At 44.9% G+C, this 16,495-nt stretch overlaps 1 protein-coding gene across 50 annotated transcripts in view; it reads left to right on the top strand.

Annotated features, from left to right (window-relative positions):
- Window positions 1-15,284, top strand: part of SORBS1 (sorbin and SH3 domain containing 1) — a 233,556-nt gene extending 218,272 nt beyond the window's left edge. For 31 of the 50 annotated variants that reach the window (XM_060405041.1, XM_042238982.2, XM_042238980.2 and 28 more), the window contains 4 exons: window positions 5,781-5,840; window positions 6,419-6,609; window positions 10,068-10,180; window positions 11,968-15,284. In XM_060405041.1, coding sequence (XP_060261024.1) covers window positions 5,781-5,840; window positions 6,419-6,609; window positions 10,068-10,180; window positions 11,968-12,035 — 432 coding nt within the window. In that variant the 3' untranslated portion in view covers window positions 12,036-15,284. The remainder of the gene's footprint in view (window positions 1-5,780; window positions 5,841-6,418; window positions 6,610-10,067; window positions 10,181-11,967) is intronic. The other 19 variants (XM_060405059.1, XM_060405068.1, XM_060405063.1 and 16 more) reach the window with 2 other exon arrangements.
- The last annotated feature ends 1,211 nt before the right edge of the window (window positions 15,285-16,495 follow it).

Genomic DNA, 16,495 nt, shown 5'->3' with positions numbered 1-16,495 from the left:
AACATTTTCCTTTGACTCACTGAGAAGGGAAATCTCTAAATATACACAGAGTGTTCAACAATGTACAGGGTGGGGAGAGACGCTGGTTGCAGTTCTTAGAAAAATCACCAGCAGGTATGTATACATTCAATAGTCAAGGCCCAGGGAGCTAAGACCTGAAGTTTCAATATCCACCCCTAAAAGAGGTGTTAGGAGAGAAGTGGAGGATTTCAGTAGAAACCCAGCTCATGCCAGCTGCAGAGCACGGGGTGAGCTATGGTGGCCTCTTGATCAGCACATCCATCCAGCTATTCGGATATCTCCCTCCAGCAAAGCATAGCCCGGCAGATCAAGCATGATGGGAGGCGTGGGACCTGGAGTCAGAGAGACCAGGGTCCAAATTCTGGCTCTTCACTTCCCAGTTCAGACACACTGGGTCTTAGTTGTATAAGATGAGGTAAATATTGACCACTTTATTGAGTTATTATGAGGAGTTCGTTTATTGAGTTAAATGAGGTTTTCCGGAGATGAGCATGTAATTGGGACTCATTACATATTGTGTGATATCGAGGTAACAGGGAAAGGAAAAGTAGTTTATCCTCCTTACTCCATTTCACCTAAGAGAGGAAGATGGGGTTGGAGGAGAGAAGAAAGTAGAAGATGGAAGAATCCTTTTACTGGATTGTTGTCGTTGTTTGGTTGCTCAGTTGTGTCTGGCTCTGAGACCCCGTGGACTGCAGCATGCCAGGCTTCCCTGTCCTTTACTGTCTCCTGGAGTTTGCTCTAACTTATATCCATTGAGTCAGTGATGCCATCCAACCATCTCATCCTCTGTTGCTCCCTTCTCCTCTTGCCTTCAGTCTTTTCCAGCATCAGGGTCTTTTGCAATGAGTCGGGTCTTCACATCAGGTGACCAAAGTATTGGAGCTTCAGCTTCAGCATCAGTCCTTCCAATGAATATTCAGGGTTGATTTCCTTAAGGATGTGCTGGATTACTCACACAAATCCAGAGTTTAGCAGACTTAGAATTTGCACCCTGTACATTAGTGCTGCTTCTTATTCTCTCACCTCGAGTACAAGGGCATCCTCTTGCAAAGTTTTGGTGTCTCCGTACTTGGATACACATTTGGCATCAGTTGTCTCATTGTTTTAGGAAAGAAACAGACCCCGCCACAGACTGTATGAGAAGGTTAAGCATGGAAGTGTAGTGCTGGCATCGGGTTCAAATTACATCAGAGCTTGTCTGTGGACTGATCAGCAACGAGACTGAGTCTAGGTGGTGAGCAGTTGAACCGATTGGTTATCGTTTGTTTTGTTTGTAAGCTGGGTTCTTTTTCTTAGTACACCCAAGAGAAGGGCTCGGGGGAGGCAGACTATTCTGCGGATCTGCCGAGGTTTCCTAGAGCCAGGAGCCCGAATCACTCATGTCTCCTGCCTCCTCTGGCAGAGTCTGCCTGTGGTCCTCCAGGAGCTGTGGCTCTTTCTCTGCCATCAGGGCAGCCCCTTACCTCCCACAAAGCCAGAAGGGAGCCCTCCAGACACCCTGGAGGCTGCAGTCAGAGCTGCCCTCCACCCCGTCTCCAGTGAGCAGTGAGGAAGTGCTGCTGCTTCTAAACCAGGTCAGCCCGGCCCAGTCTTTGTTCTCAGTTCATGGGATGCATGCACACTAATGACCACATGAGAACTTCAGAGCCAAAGAGGATATTTATGTAAATCATGCCCAAGCCTCTTATATTACTGAGAACGTGAAATCTAAAGAAGTGAAGTATTTTGCTCAAGTGACAATGAATTAGTGTGATGTCTGTCCTGGAACCCTCCCTTCCAGTCCGGTGTCCCCTGGGAGGCCAGCGTTAGTCACCAGAGAGTTAGGGTCTGAGGAAAGGAGACCGTTTGGAGCGGCTCACCACCTCTGAGACTCATGACACTCCTAGAAGGGCTCTAGGCCATGTGGAGGTGGGGCTTCTCTGTCCTGCCCACAGCTCCAGGACTTCCTGCTGGCCTCCAGCCTGTGGACATTTTATTTTGGGCTTCAAGGCTTTGGCAAATACCCAGAGCTGGAAGAGAACGCTTAGTAACTCACAGGAGCACCAGGTGTTTTTTTGTGGATCCAGAGGGATTAACAGCCCCCAGAGACCAGTGTCGGGTTTCTGAGGGACTGCTCGCTGTGAACTGGAGGTGGAAGGGCAGCAGGGACACACACAAGGTTGCTCTCTTGGACAAATGAGACACAAGCTCCAGGCCAAGAGGGCCAACTTGTGTGTGTCTGCGCAAATATGGAAGCAAAGCAGTTTCTCAGTCAGTAGCTATCACCTGCTTACTGTTGATGGGGCTATGCAGGGTGCGCTGGGGTGGAGGGGGTGGTGGTTCTTTTTCTAAACATGTGAAAAACTGGGATGTATTTCCAAGAGTCTGAAATATCCTTAGCATGAGATAATAGTCCTTTTATCCCGACCCCTGGCTGAGATTGTGATTAGAACTTTGTCTGCTTTGGGGCTTAAAGAAGGGTGTACACTGAGACCCAGGGAGGGTTTAGAGCAGCACTGGCCAGCAGGAATATAACATCATGTATGTAATTTTAAATTTTCTGGTAGTAAAATGGAGTGAGTGAAATTAATTTAAGTAGTATATTTGACTTATTGACCCAACGTATCTAAAATAGTATCATTTTAATATATAATCAGGATAATTGTTGAGATATTTTAAATTATACTAAGTTTTGAAATAACTTTGTAAAAAAAAAGTCTGAAAGTCAACAGCCTTGAAAATAAAGGGGAAGTCCCTATGGTGGATATCAGTGGTTTCTATCTCCAACAAGGATCCACATGCCATACCCACTCACCCCCTCAAAAAACTGGTTTACATTTCAGCTCTGTGAGATGTTTAGTTTAAATCTAAGGAATGCATTTAAAATAGGGAGAAACTGAATCTTAGCTAACAGGATAAATATTTACCTCACCTTCTTCCTTCATTTATTCCACAGACATTAAGTAGGGAACCAGTCACCTCTAAGGGAGGAGTTAAGTTTGTACTAGATGTTAAGTGTGTCCAGATGTGAAGGCTGCAGTGATGATTATCCTCTGGTTTGGCTGTGACCTGAGTCCAAGGAACGTACTAGCTGGGTCAGGATCCCTTTTCAGTACTATTGGATCCTTGAGTTAGTGACTGGATGATGTCATTACCGCACACTGCACCTTTTACACAAAGTATTCAAGAAAAGTTACAGAAGTGGGAGAAGCTGGGTGTTGCTATCATTCTTACCCCAGCCCTCCCATTACCAGCTAAGAGGGAGGTGGTGTATGGCGATTAGACCCTAGAGTTTCAGTACCCCATAGCTCTGGCACCTTGTGAAAATCTTCAGACTTCCCTGAACCTTAAACTTTCTTCTTCTGCCCGCCCCCCGTGCCCCACCCCCCCCCCCCCAAGTCCAAGGGTGAGTATGAAAGTCAGGTTAGGTAATGGACCTCTATGTGCTTTGAAAGCAACTTTAAAAAAATTTAAAAGATGCTTTACAAAAGAAAGGGATAGTAAGCTATCAGGTTCTTCATAATATATCTGATTCACCAAACCTCTTTTAAAGTGTGAAATACTTGCTGTGTGGTTGATCCCAGTCATTCCTTTGGGATTAAAACTGATGCTACAGTGCTTCGGTAAACTGGAGGTCATGTCAATAGACTGTACTACACTTGACCTGAGGTTTGTAGGCCACCAGCTGGAGGTGGGTAGGCCATCAGCTGGAGTTTGGAAATTTTTTTTTATGAGAACTTTTATTTTCATGAGGTGTGATCCAGACCAACCAGTCTTAGCTCATTGTAGCTAAGGAACCTCAGTGTTAGACACATGAAATGCTCCAGAGCCTTGCTTCCCAAAGTTGTCTGTGGAACAGCAGTATGGGCATCCCCACGTAGAAATGAACACCCCAGACATGTCAGACCAGAATCTGCATTTTAACAGGATCCCAGGGCACTCTGACAGTGCTCTACAGCTTCCCCTGTGGCAGTTATCAATGTAACCTCAGCTTGAACAGCTGCTGGGACCGACAACCGCTTCCTCTCGAGGCAGCCCTTTCTATTGGACAGCTCTCACTTTTAGAAAGTTTTCCCTTCTGTCAAGTCAAAATCTGCCTGTAGAGATCACCCACTCAGGGATGCCACATAGAAGCTCACATCGTAGATGCTTGGGAGTGTCATTGTGTTACACAGAAGCCTTGATCCAGAGGCTGGATGGGCAGTGAGGTCAGCTCCCAGTCATCTGGCAAAGGCCTGCAGATTCTGAGACATCTAAGGAGCAAACCCCTTGCAGTTCTCTTTTTAACTGAGTTCTATCTCTTCTCTTAATCCTGCCAGAGACCAGGGAGGCTGGTTTAAGGGACTGAGGTTTGGAGGGGTTTGGAGAACTTGAAGCAGTTTTTCAAAAAATAAGAGTATGGAGGCGATGTCTGGAATGGAAGTTGGCCCCACAGGGCATGCAAGTGGATGGGACATTTACAGCAGAGGGGAATGGGAAGGGATGGTGTGGTGGAGCAGTGTTCGCTCTTGCAGGCTGTGTGACATTGAGGAATGCGCTAAACCCCTCTGAGCATCAGCTTCTTAGGATTTAAAAGAATATGGGATGGTAACCCTGTCTTGCCAGTCTCCAGGGTTTCTGTGGGACTCACTGAATATAATGTCAATGGAGGCAATTAATAATGTGGAAAATGGTTCAAGGATGAAAAAGAAAGTCCAATGAGATAGTAAATGAATCCAGGAGACAGGGCTTCTGCTAACTTGTTGGATGAGCTCAGCGAAAGTGCTCAGTGTCTCTGGGCCTTCCAGGGAAACAAATGGTCACACACTAAAGATCTGAATGCTCTTCTAGAAGGCCCTGGAGTTGCTGTGGCCCATCAGTATTATTGCACGTAGCCTGGAGGGTTTCTCCAAAGATGGCTCTTCAAATGTTCAATTAGGGAGACTTCTTAAGAGTTGGAATTGAATCTTCTCTGGGGTAAATAATTCCCAACACTCTTCCAGTGAAGGGCTGGCCAGCTCTACTATAGGATTGTTACTTAAAAGACAGGTCTGCTTGGCCTGATTGCACCTCATTTTCATGTCATCATGTAGTACCTGAGCTGGTGAGTGAAGAGTGATGGTTTCTACTGCTGTGTCAGGACACACGGTCCTGTTTCTGTAAGCAAGCCCTACTCTATGAGAGATCAGAACTCATCTATCTCATACTTAGCTGGAATGTATCATTTACAAGTTTTTCCTGGGAGAACAGCCTTGTTTGGTATACCACATACTACCAGGGAGTTTTTCAAAATGTTACTCTCTTGTTTGGTTTTTACAAGTACAAGAAAATGGCATACCTGATAGTTTTATGAGCCTGCTTTGCCAGAGGAGGCTCCCTGTCAACAAAATAACTGGAACGGGCTTTCAGTACATCAGTCCTTTCATAGATGCTTACCGCTAAGAGTGAGGGGACCGGAGTGCGTGCTCACAGAGGGACACGACTGTCCTTAAGGCAGCCCTTCTGTGTCTCTTCCCTGCCAGTCTGGAGTCCCTGTGTTGTTCATTCTCACCTCACTGCAGCCATGCTCCCAACTGCCCATCTCATTGCCCGGATGCTTGCTTCTAACTCTGTACATTGCATTTTCTCCTCTGCACCCACCGTGTTGTCTTGGAAACTCGGTGGCCATAGGCCACGAGTATCCAGTGTCATCGAGTGTGATGGTGTGGTATGTGTATTTGCTCACACTTTTATTTTTAATCCTTTTCAATGTGACATCTGCTAAAATGTCTCCCTTATAATTTGCTTGGTGATCACAGCCTTCTCATCATTCATTGAGAGCAGGACCTGATCTCACAGAATCTGAAAAGAGCTATGTGGTAAGATGCCTATTGAATATGACTGTAGCTTTTCTAAAGAGAATTCTGACTGATTTCTAGAGTCTAGACTGGAGTAGACTGGTTGACTCACAGAGCCATTATTTTTAAGAATTTTATGGCTATTGTAGTAGAGAGAGCGATGCTAGGCTACCCTCTCCCCTCTCAAAAAAAGGCAGAGGAATTTAGAGACTATTTCTACTCTGCCTACATGTGGGATTAATATTTTAGTGCATGATTGGGGATACATACTTGCATCTCTATCTTGAAATTACTCCATTTGTAACGGTTACTCACTAATTACAGGCCTTTATGCTGCTGCCTTTTTAATTTAATATTCATACTAAATCCCAAATTCTTCTGTATCTTACCTGTTTTTTCCATGCTTTCGCCTGGATCCCTCCTGCACTCCACTACTGGAATATCTATTTTTTTTAAACTGGATCTTCAACTCTGTTGTTTCCTTGGACTTATGTGCTTCGTCTGGAATGTTACATCTCTTCCTCTCTTTCTTTTTTCTTTTTTGTCCCCATGTTGACTGTTTTATGGGGGTTTCTGGATATCTCGGGGCCACCTCACAGGAAGCAGTTTGCAATGAGATCATAAACATTGCCGAAAAATCTGTTCATTACTGCAGCACTGTTTCTCATCCCCTTGACTTTCATCACAAGGTATCCCCTTCTGACAATAAATCATCTTTAATCATTTCTCAGCAACCTCAAGCCCAGCAGCGAAGAGTCGCCCCAGACAGGAGTCAAACCTCCCAGGATTTGTAAGTACACGTGGCGAGCCTCGGTTCTTGCATTGTCCGTAGTCTGTTGGCCTTAGGAAGTGGGTCATTGACTGGCTGTGGGAGCAGCCATTTAGGGAAAGTGAACCCATCACTCCCAGCTTCTCTGAGGGCTTCTAGGTACCGCTGTTTCCAAACAGCCAGTGTGAAAACAGGTTGGGGGTGAATCAAGGCAGTCAGGGCCTCTACAGGGAGGGGAGAGGCAGTAAGGAGGTGTGACTGCCATACAGGGCAAAGGGGAGCTGGGCTAACTGGTTTCATTCCTAGTGTCGTGAGAATACAGAGGAAGCAGTGTTAATCTTGACTGGAGATAAATGAATAGGGTTGATCCATTCCTTAAAAAAGGAGAATATTGGATATCTCCTATATTCCATGCACAATGGAGTAAGCTCCATCCACAGGGGAAGAGGGTTTGGGAATAAGCATTGAAAGACAAGTTGGATTTGAGAGTTAGAGCAAATAGGTAAAAGTCTTCCTAGCCGAGGAATCCAAATGTACAAAGACCCAGGATAGGTGTTGTGTTTGGAGAACACCAAGAGACCCCTGTAGCCACAGGATGAAGTTCAGGGAGGAAATGGAGATGAAGTTCAAGGGGCAGGTTAGGACCAGACTGTAGAAGCCAGAATGCAATAGAAATACATTTGGATGTTAGTCTGTATCCACTCAGGAGCCAATGAAGGATTTTAAAATAAGGAACATACTTGGAGTTCCCTGGCTATCCAGTGGTTAGGACTTGGTCCTTCCCTGCCAGGTCACTGGGTTCAATCCCTGGTCAGGGAACTAAGATCTCACAGGCTGCACAGCATGGCCCAAAAATATGTGTGGAACACGTATCTGATTGGATTTTGTTTTGGGGAGATAACTTGGACAATAGAATGGAGGGTGGATTTCAGAGACAAAGGACAAAGATAGTAGTTTGGAGATATGAGTACAGCAAAAAGTGGTGCGGGGCTGAGCTTGGACAGAGTGGGCACCTTGTGCTTGGAAGTATACAAGATTCCCCAAGGAGACAGGGGTAAAGCGAGAAGAGAATGAGGATGGATACTTGGGGAACCAGCCTTTAAGGCCACAGAGTAGCAGCCGGCAAGGGACACTGAGGCGGAGCAGCAAGAGACACAGGTGAGGGTTTAGGAGTGTTCACTGGTACTGAACAGAGCAAGAAGGGTGTGGTCAGGGGTGCTCCTGCCTCAGAGAGGCCGAGGAGGGTAAGAAATGAGAAACGTCCTCTAGGTGGCAAGTTGGAAGAGTCGTTGGTGATCTTTGCAGTGACAGTGTTGGGTGTAGGAAGATGTTCTGTTAGAAAAGGGCTGACGAGTCAGTGTGATGCTGAGTGGAAAGAGCTAGGGGATGGGGGGCTAGAGAGTCAGGGAGTAGCACAGGGCAGGGGAGGTGTTTACAGGATGCAGAGGCTCAAGCACTTAAGGAGGAGTTGACAGAATCAAAGATATAAGAGAGAAGATGTAAGTCAAGGAGATAGCCCAGGGGAGGGAGCTTAGCCTGGCCAGGAGCAGGGACCCTTCCTTACACATGGAAACAGGGGCAGGAGGGGAGGAAAGTTAAAGTTCTGCTCAGAGTCGGGCACCAGAATTGGCAGAGGAAGTGAGGGAAGGACTCTATAGAACTGTGTCCCTGTTAGCATGAGGCCTGTCCAAAATCAGAGCCCACTAGGGACCCAAGCCGCAAGGTCACAGGACTCTGTGCAGCCAGTCTCCTGCTATCTGGGGTGAGAGCAGAGAGGCAGGTAACAGGACTAACCTCGCGGAAATGAGGCAGGCAAGGAAGTCACAACAGTGAAGGGGCTGAGGCACCGTCAGGAGTCCAGTTTGGGCAAGAGACAGCAGGCAAATACAGAAACACCGAAGTGTATTCAGTTACCAAATGGAAGTTCATCAGTGCCACTTCTTCCGCATTAGAGACCTAACTTCTGGCAGACAGATGCATCTACCAAAGTCTCACGATATCTGGATAAATATGGAAAATTAAATTGCCCCTTTGGCTTGCTAGCAGAGGACAACGAACCTCTTGTTTCTGGAAACTGATTCCGCTTATTTCTAATCCCTCTCACCCACACCCTGGAATTCACTGATATCCACTGAAAGTGGTAGAGGATTGGCTCATTTGGAAGTTTTGCCTGCTACTGTTATGTTTCAAAGTATCAAGTACATAGAATTGTGAACTGCTAGGTGTTTCTTAGTGAAAGTGTGATAGTCGCTCAGTTGTGTACGACTCTTTGCAACCCCATGGATTATAACCCGCCAGGCTCCTCTGTCCATGGAATTCTCCAGGCAAGAATACTGGAGTCGGTTGCCATTCCCTTCTACAGGGGATCTTCCTGACCTACAGGGGATCGAACCCACATCTCTTGCACCTCCTGCATTGCAGGAGGATTCTTTACCATCTGAGCCACCAGGGAAGTCCCAGTAGGTGCTTCTTAAGCATTTGTCAAAAGAATAAATGAAAACAAGGCTTTATTTGTTGCCAAAGCAGGTATCGATTTCACAAGTAGTCCAGCTTTGTCTGCTGCTGCTAAGTCACTTCAGTTGTGTCTGACTCTCTGCCAGGCTCCCCCGTCCCTGGGATTCTCCAGCCAAGAACACTGGAGTGGGTTGCCATTTCCTTCTCCAATGCATGAAAGTGAAAAGTGAGAGTGAAGTGGCTCAGTTATATCCCTTAGCGACCCCATGGACTGCAGCCTACCAGGCTCCTGTGTCCATGGGATTTTCCAGGCAAGAGTACTGGAGTGGGGTGCCATTGTCTTCTCTGCCAGCTTTGTCTAGAGCCTGTCAGAACAGCACAGACTACATTGCCTTAGGCCAACTAGCAAGTAAATAAAAATTTTAACCCCAAACATTACTGGGATAGATATGCCTTGAGGAGTTTTAGAAAAATGGCATCCACATTTCAAAGCAACTAATAAAATATGTGTTGGCATGTAAAGAAACTCAAGGTAGTATTGCTAAACAGTATGGTAACTGGGATATACTTAAAAAAAATTATATATATATACACATGACAATTGCTTCATGCTCTCCAATGTATGTGACTAGGATATAATCTCTGTCTCTGGACCTAAGTAACTTCTGATTATCCTTGACAATCTACACATGTTATCTTGTGTTAAGAACTTGATTAACTTTCAAGGGGGAGCATCTAGATAAAAAAAAGCTGGGCTAAAGCAACCAGATGAAACTAAATGAAAGCACCAATCGTGACTCGCTTCTCAGATTCTCCATCCCTCTGAATCTTAATTTACTTATCACATGTTGAATGGATCTCCCCTAATGCTAAGTTATTAGAGAAAGAGCCAATAAAATACTTTTTTCCCCACTGATGAGTAGGAAACACTACCCAAATGTTGATTTAAGTGAAACAGGTTTTTAAAACTCATTTAATGCCATCAGCATTTGAGTCACCTACTAATCATTTTTTTGAATTTACAGATTTAGCTACCAAGCATTGTATAGCTATATACCACAGAATGATGATGAATTGGAACTCCGAGATGGAGATATTGTTGATGTCATGGAAAAATGTGATGATGGGTGGTTTGTTGGTAAGTGATATCGTGCTTTTCTTATCTGTTGTGTACTGAAGGAAAAACCTGGAGTGATGAGTCACAAAAAGACTGTTCTCTGCACAGAAGGAGAGCTGTCTCAGTTCCTATACCACTGTCAGAAATGCTGGGCCACCCAGTATAGGTTTGTTCTCAAATCAGTGTGGATGATAGTAACTATGAACCTGAAGACCAAATATGCCAACATCGACTGCACAGAAGGGCAGTTGCCAGTTGCATTTATTGAGTTCTATTTGTATTTTTTGGGGTGGTGGTGGGGGGCACTGCCTGGCTTGTGGGATCTTAGTTCCCAGACCAGGGCTTGAACCTGGACCCCAGCAATGAAAGAGCCAAATACTAACCACTGGACTGCCAGGGGATTCACTGTTTCTGTTTCTATTGTGCATCTGTCTGTCCTACATTTGGAAATTTTAATTTTTAAAACTCCTGTGGAACAACACAAGAACATGTGCATGTAGGTTTCTGCCATGAAGTACAAGCATGTATGTAGAGAGTCTGAAGACCTCATTTACTCCAGGCTTCTAATAATTTTAACCAAAGCAATACCTGATGAATTAAAGGAGTCACCTTTATAGGATAGAGCAGAGAAAGATCAGAATTTGAAATTCTGTAACAAAATAGATGCTTAATAATACTTTCTTACTGAAGTTCTTTCAACAAATAGCCTGTAAGACAAAAATAGTCCTCTTTTCACAGATTCAAAATCTTTACCATCTCAGTTCCCTGCAGCCTCCCTGACCACTGCCTTGGGACTTCAGCTGTTCTAAATGGCCTTAGAATCCCAGGGACGGCAGAGCCTGGTGGGCTGCCATCTATGGGGTTGCACAGAGTCAGACACGACTGAAGTGACTTAGCAGCAGCAGCAGCAGCTTTGACACATTCTTCTAGGTATTTTAGTTTGTACAACAACTCCAACCCAGTGATAGTGGCTGCTTGAAATGTGTTCAAAGGATTCTGAAGCCCTATCCAAGCCAACCGGGGAAAGGATGCAATGATCAAATTATGCTGTCTGCTGATAAGAGTAATGATGATGCAACATCTGTCTGCCGCCCCACCCTCCAGCTTTAGGGAAAGTCCAGTTTCTAAGACTCTGCGCTCCCAATGTAGAGGGCCCAGGTTTGATCCCTGATTAGGGAACTAGATCCTGCATGCTGCAGCTAAGACCTGGAGCAGTCAAATAAATTAATTTTTAAAAGTTGATTACTTGAAAAAAAATTCCAAGGGAAGGAGCTCGATTAGGGACCCAGCAATCCTGGATGTGAAACAGTCCAGGAAGGGCTTTGTGGTAGCTCAATGTTCTGGAATCCTGGATGAGGTTGGTAGCAAAGACATGGAGTCAATTTGGGGCATAGGCACGGGCTTAGGAGAGACATTTCCTTTCACTGTGTGGTCATATCCAGAGGGCTTTCAGAAATGCCACAGTTTCTAAGTCTAAGTCCCCCTAACCTTGGTGAGTTGGATAGCTGTGTTCATTCTTCCAGAAAAGAGAAGTCCTGGAAGAGCCATGGGCCGGGAGTCTGAAGCCCTGGGTTTAAAGTCTGCCTCTCAGAGTTTGGGCTTCCTCATCTGAAAAAAATGGGAGTGTTAAATAAATGTCTTGCTTATCACCCAGCTATTCTGCAGCCTAAACGAGATAAGATAGGGCAAAGTGATTTGGAAACTGTGTGTCCTTCTACAAGCTTTAGGATTGTTATCAAGGACTCTCTCTCTGAACTCAGTTCTGAGTCAGCCTTCTCATTGTGTCTGTGTTTTTTTGTTTTTAATAGGTACTTCAAGAAGGACAAGGCAGTTTGGTACTTTCCCAGGCAACTATGTAAAGCCTTTGTATCTATAAGAAGACTGAAAACTACAGAGATGATTTTTATTGGAGGACGAAGCATAATTCATGAATTGGTCTCTATTTAAATGTTGAGTCAGTAGGAAAACTAATGCAGTGGATAAAGTAAGAAGCAAAAGAGGACAGAGAAGTGTTGTATTTAAAACCTGAGCCTGTCGAAGCTTACTGCGTGTATCGGACAGGGCTGAACCATGCAAAAAAGAAATGAAGCAAGTCGGTATTTACTTAGCTGTTTCTGGGAGCCATGCCAGCCCTGCCCTCCTCTTCCCAGCTTGGGTAACCTGACTGGCAGCATGGTCCCAGAGAGCAGTTAAGCCGGAACTGCCTCGTGCTGCTTCAGGCTTGACCAGCTTTGGCTCAGAAGGGTCATTTAGCCTGCAGGTGCTCTGGGAGCACCAGGCAGATCCCAGCCATCCTCTAAGGTTCCACACAGACTCCCCCAGTTGCCCTGGAGCCTCCTGGTCCCCTAACATTGCTACAGATCAGTTGGGGCCACCGAGGCAATCCCTAAACAGTGGTGGAGACCCCAAACCCAAGGCCAAGTCCCCCACTGGAGGTAGGTGGGGAAGTAGAGGTCAAAGTAGGCGCCCCATGCACTCAGCATGCATGCAGCTTTACCGTTGACACCCCTGATGTTCAGACAGAAAAGCACACAAGGCTTGCCCCCGGAGCAGGGTGGTCAGGCAGATAGTTCCATTTGTATTTCCAGGTGATTAAGGCGAGACGCCTGTAGCTCTTGAGGTCCCCTGCCATATGGCTCCTTCCATATCACTGGCTTGTATAAGCAGTCACTTTCAGGGCAGCATAGTGTCACTTATAGAATGCCATTTCTACCCTTGCTTTTCTGGATTGTTTTAGGCTAGGACAGTTGGGGGTTGATAGGCTTGTTCTTAGAACAAGGGATGGTGTTCAGTGACTCAGTGTAATACACACTGATGTATACTGGATGCCTGGGGCCACCAACAAGCAAGGCGTGCTCCAGGCCTTAGAAAGGGTTCACCACGTCTCCATTTTCACCATGTCTCCCCCGAGGAGCCCAAGGACCACACAGAATGTAGGAATCCAGGGTTCTGAATCCTGACACACCCTGTGAGGCTTCTCTTTAGAAGGTGCAGCTGCAGTGGCCCTACATTTGAGGCTGTAATTCTGCTACTTTCAGGAGGCCTGTCTTTTGTAGAGGGGCCAGAGCCAAGGAGGGAGGCCTCTGTGATGCCCAGGGTGTACAGTCACAACTTTATCCAATTCAAGGATGTTTATCGACCTCTGTTAGACACCTTGGAGAGATAAAGATAGAAATGACCCATTTTCCTGCCTGCTGGGAACTCAGAAGTAATTGGAGAGACAGACACACAAAAATACTGAATCAAGAGAGACTGCGATATGTGCTAAGAAGGGTGTGAGAGGAAGAGATGAATTTTCTCTGTAGGGATCCTAGAAAGCATTGTCATATTTCTCTCTCCATTAGCTCACTTTTGAACAACTAGGATGCTGGAAGAACCTTTGTCAGAGGGTAGTTTGTGGCTGGAAATATTTAGACCTGCTGCCAGGGTCTTTTAACTCTGATCCTCCCCACAAATCCACAGGAGAAGCAGTTCCAGGTTGGTAGGGTTGCGTACAGGACTCCTGGCTCTCCGCAGGTAGCTCAGAATTGGCCTGAGGTCCCAAAGTCTGGAATCTTTCCAAGTGGGCAAAGTTCATCTTCAGTGCCTCAGCTTCTGTCTCCACTACTCATCTTAGAACCTCTGATCAGCTGACTACCCTTCAGACAGCCACAGTATCCTCACTCCCTCTCCTTCAAATCCTGCTGTCAGGAAAGCAACTGCCACTGACTTCTTCACACTGAAGTGTAAATGACAGATGAGAATGTGTTACTTCTTCCCAGAAACATTGGTTTTTAACTAGAACAGATCACAGAGCCTTAATTCCAAGGGGAAAGGCTGTGGAACCAATGGTGGAGGGTGGGGCTGGGGAGTGCAGGTAAGGGTGGATGAGCTTCCTGTGTAGAAAGGGACTTCTTGCTATTCCTTAAGTAAGACTCATTGCTTTGGAAGGTCCACCTCACCATGCAAGGGCACTCTGTTTCTGTCCTCCCCCTTCGAATATAGACCCCGTGCATATCCACATACACTTTGCACAGCAGCGTTTCACATGTTTTGGAATGTAATTCTTATATTGGCTAATGTGTTTCCTAGTCTTTCTTAGATGCAAACCATAACACAACCTTATCTGTTTTTTGAGGGGGTGCATACTAAGTAGCTTATTAATTTTGAACACCTCTTTAAATACAGCTAGAAAATAAACCAATTTGTAAAGCCACATTTGCATATGATGCCAGCCTCCCAACTTTGTATATCTCTGGAATCCCAGGTATGCCTCACCAGTTTGCCCATCTTTAATAAACTCATCTGTTAAAATCTGCATCAAACTTCAGCTGCCTACATACGACAAAACAAGGAACAAAGGGTTCCAACTGCTCCTTTGTCTTCACACATTTAGTAATACAAAATACCTATTTTTATGCTGAGATATTTATACAGGTTTATTAATCGCAAGTGTAAGTAACTGGTGGCATGCCCTGCAACACATTTTAATAGCTTAGCCATGCTTCTGGGTAAAAGCAAGCCCCACACTACTTACCTTTTGCAGTCTCTCTGGGATCAGTAAGAGAAAAAAACACATGCTTAAGAAGTGGGACTGTAAATATGTATATTTAACTTTGTATAGCCCATGTACCTACTTTGTATAGAAAAATAATTTTAAAAATCTGAACTGAAGGGGAGGGGGGTATAATAAGGAAGTCATGAAGTTTTTTGCATATTTAAATGAAGGAATTCCAAAAAACTTACCTGCAGGTTTTTAGCAAAAAAATACCATTATAAAGTGTTATAATTTTAAATAATCATTCTTTCTGGGAGAGAAAGTAACTGTTTTCTCAGTTATAGTGATTTTTTTCTTATTTGATTTTTTTTTTAGCAGTCCTATTTATCTGCAGTAGTAATAAGTCCTATTGCTAGGTTACTACAAAAAAGATTATATTCTGAAAGAAAAATAACTGACATTATATATAACCAATTAATTTAAAGTATTGCCATTTAAATTACACACCAAGAGCATGTACCATGCAGACACAGATTTTTCTGTTCATCTATTTTTCTTTATGCGGTGGATCAATTTGACAAATAGATGTTGAATTACTACATTGGCTGTACATAATATTTAATAAACTTCATTCAAAATTGTGTGGCATATGCATATTCTTACCATTTATTGTTTCTTCCCTTCCCTTTCAAGTTTCTCAAATGAAGCTTATATTCACTGCTTCAAAGGTGCACACTCATACCGGGCTTCCCCCGAGAAGGCAGTAAAGAATCTGCCTGCAATGCAGGAGACCTGGGTTTGATCCCTGGGTTGGGAAGATCCCCTGGAGAAGGGAAAGGCTACCCACTCCAGTATTCTGGCCTGGAGAATTCCATGAACTGTATAGTCCATGGGGTCGCAAAGGGTCAGACACAACTGAGCAACTTTCATTTTCACTCTCCCTCTGAAGACACCACTTATTCTACTCTCAAGAGGCTAACTCCATTTTGCCATTCTTTATAAAATTTTGTTCTGATTATAAAAGTAATGCACATGTCTTTAAAAGCACACTTCAGTTCAGTCGCTCAGTCATGTCCAACTCTTTGTGACCCCATGAACCGCAGCACGCCAGGCCTCCCTGTCCATCACCAACTCCCGGAGTTCACTCAGACTCACATCCACTGAGTCAGTAATGCCACCCAGCCATCTCATCCTCTGTTGTCCCCTTCTTCTTGCCCCCAATCCCTCCCAGCATCAGGGTCTTTTCAAATGAGTCAGCTCTTCTCATTAGGTGGTCAAAGTATTGGAGTTTCAGCTTCAACATTAGTCCCTCCAATGAACATCCAGGACTGATCTCCTTCAGAATGGACTGGTTGGCTCTCCTTGCAGTCTAAGGGACTCTCAACAGTCCTCTCCAACACCACCGTTCAAAAGCATCAATCCTTCGGTGCTCAGCCTTCTTTATAGTCCAAATCTCACATCCATGCATGACCGCTGGAAAAACTATAGCCTTGACTAGACCTTTGTTGGTAAAGTAATGTCTGCTTTTTAATATGCTGTCTAGGTTGGTCATAACTTTCCTTCCAAGGAGCAAGTGTCTTTTAATTTCATGGCTGCAGTCACCATCTGCAGTGATTTTGGAGCCCAGAAAAATAAAGTCAGCCACTGTGTCCACTGTTTCACCATCTATGTGCCATGAAGTGATGGGATTGGATGCCATGATCTTAGTTTTCTGAATGTTGAGCTTTAAGCCAACTTTTTCACTCTCGTCTTTCACTTTCATCAAGAAGCTCTTTAGTTCTTCCTCACTTTCTGTCATAAGGGTGGTGTCATCTGCATATCTGAGGTTATTGATATTTCTCCTGGCAATCTTGATTCCA

Source organism: Ovis aries, chromosome 22 (genome assembly GCF_016772045.2).
Source record: "Ovis aries strain OAR_USU_Benz2616 breed Rambouillet chromosome 22, ARS-UI_Ramb_v3.0, whole genome shotgun sequence".
NCBI classification, from domain to species: Eukaryota; Metazoa; Chordata; class Mammalia; order Artiodactyla; family Bovidae; genus Ovis; species Ovis aries.
The sequence above is the reverse complement of the archived record's forward strand: the minus strand, read 5'-3'. Positions and strand labels throughout refer to the sequence as shown.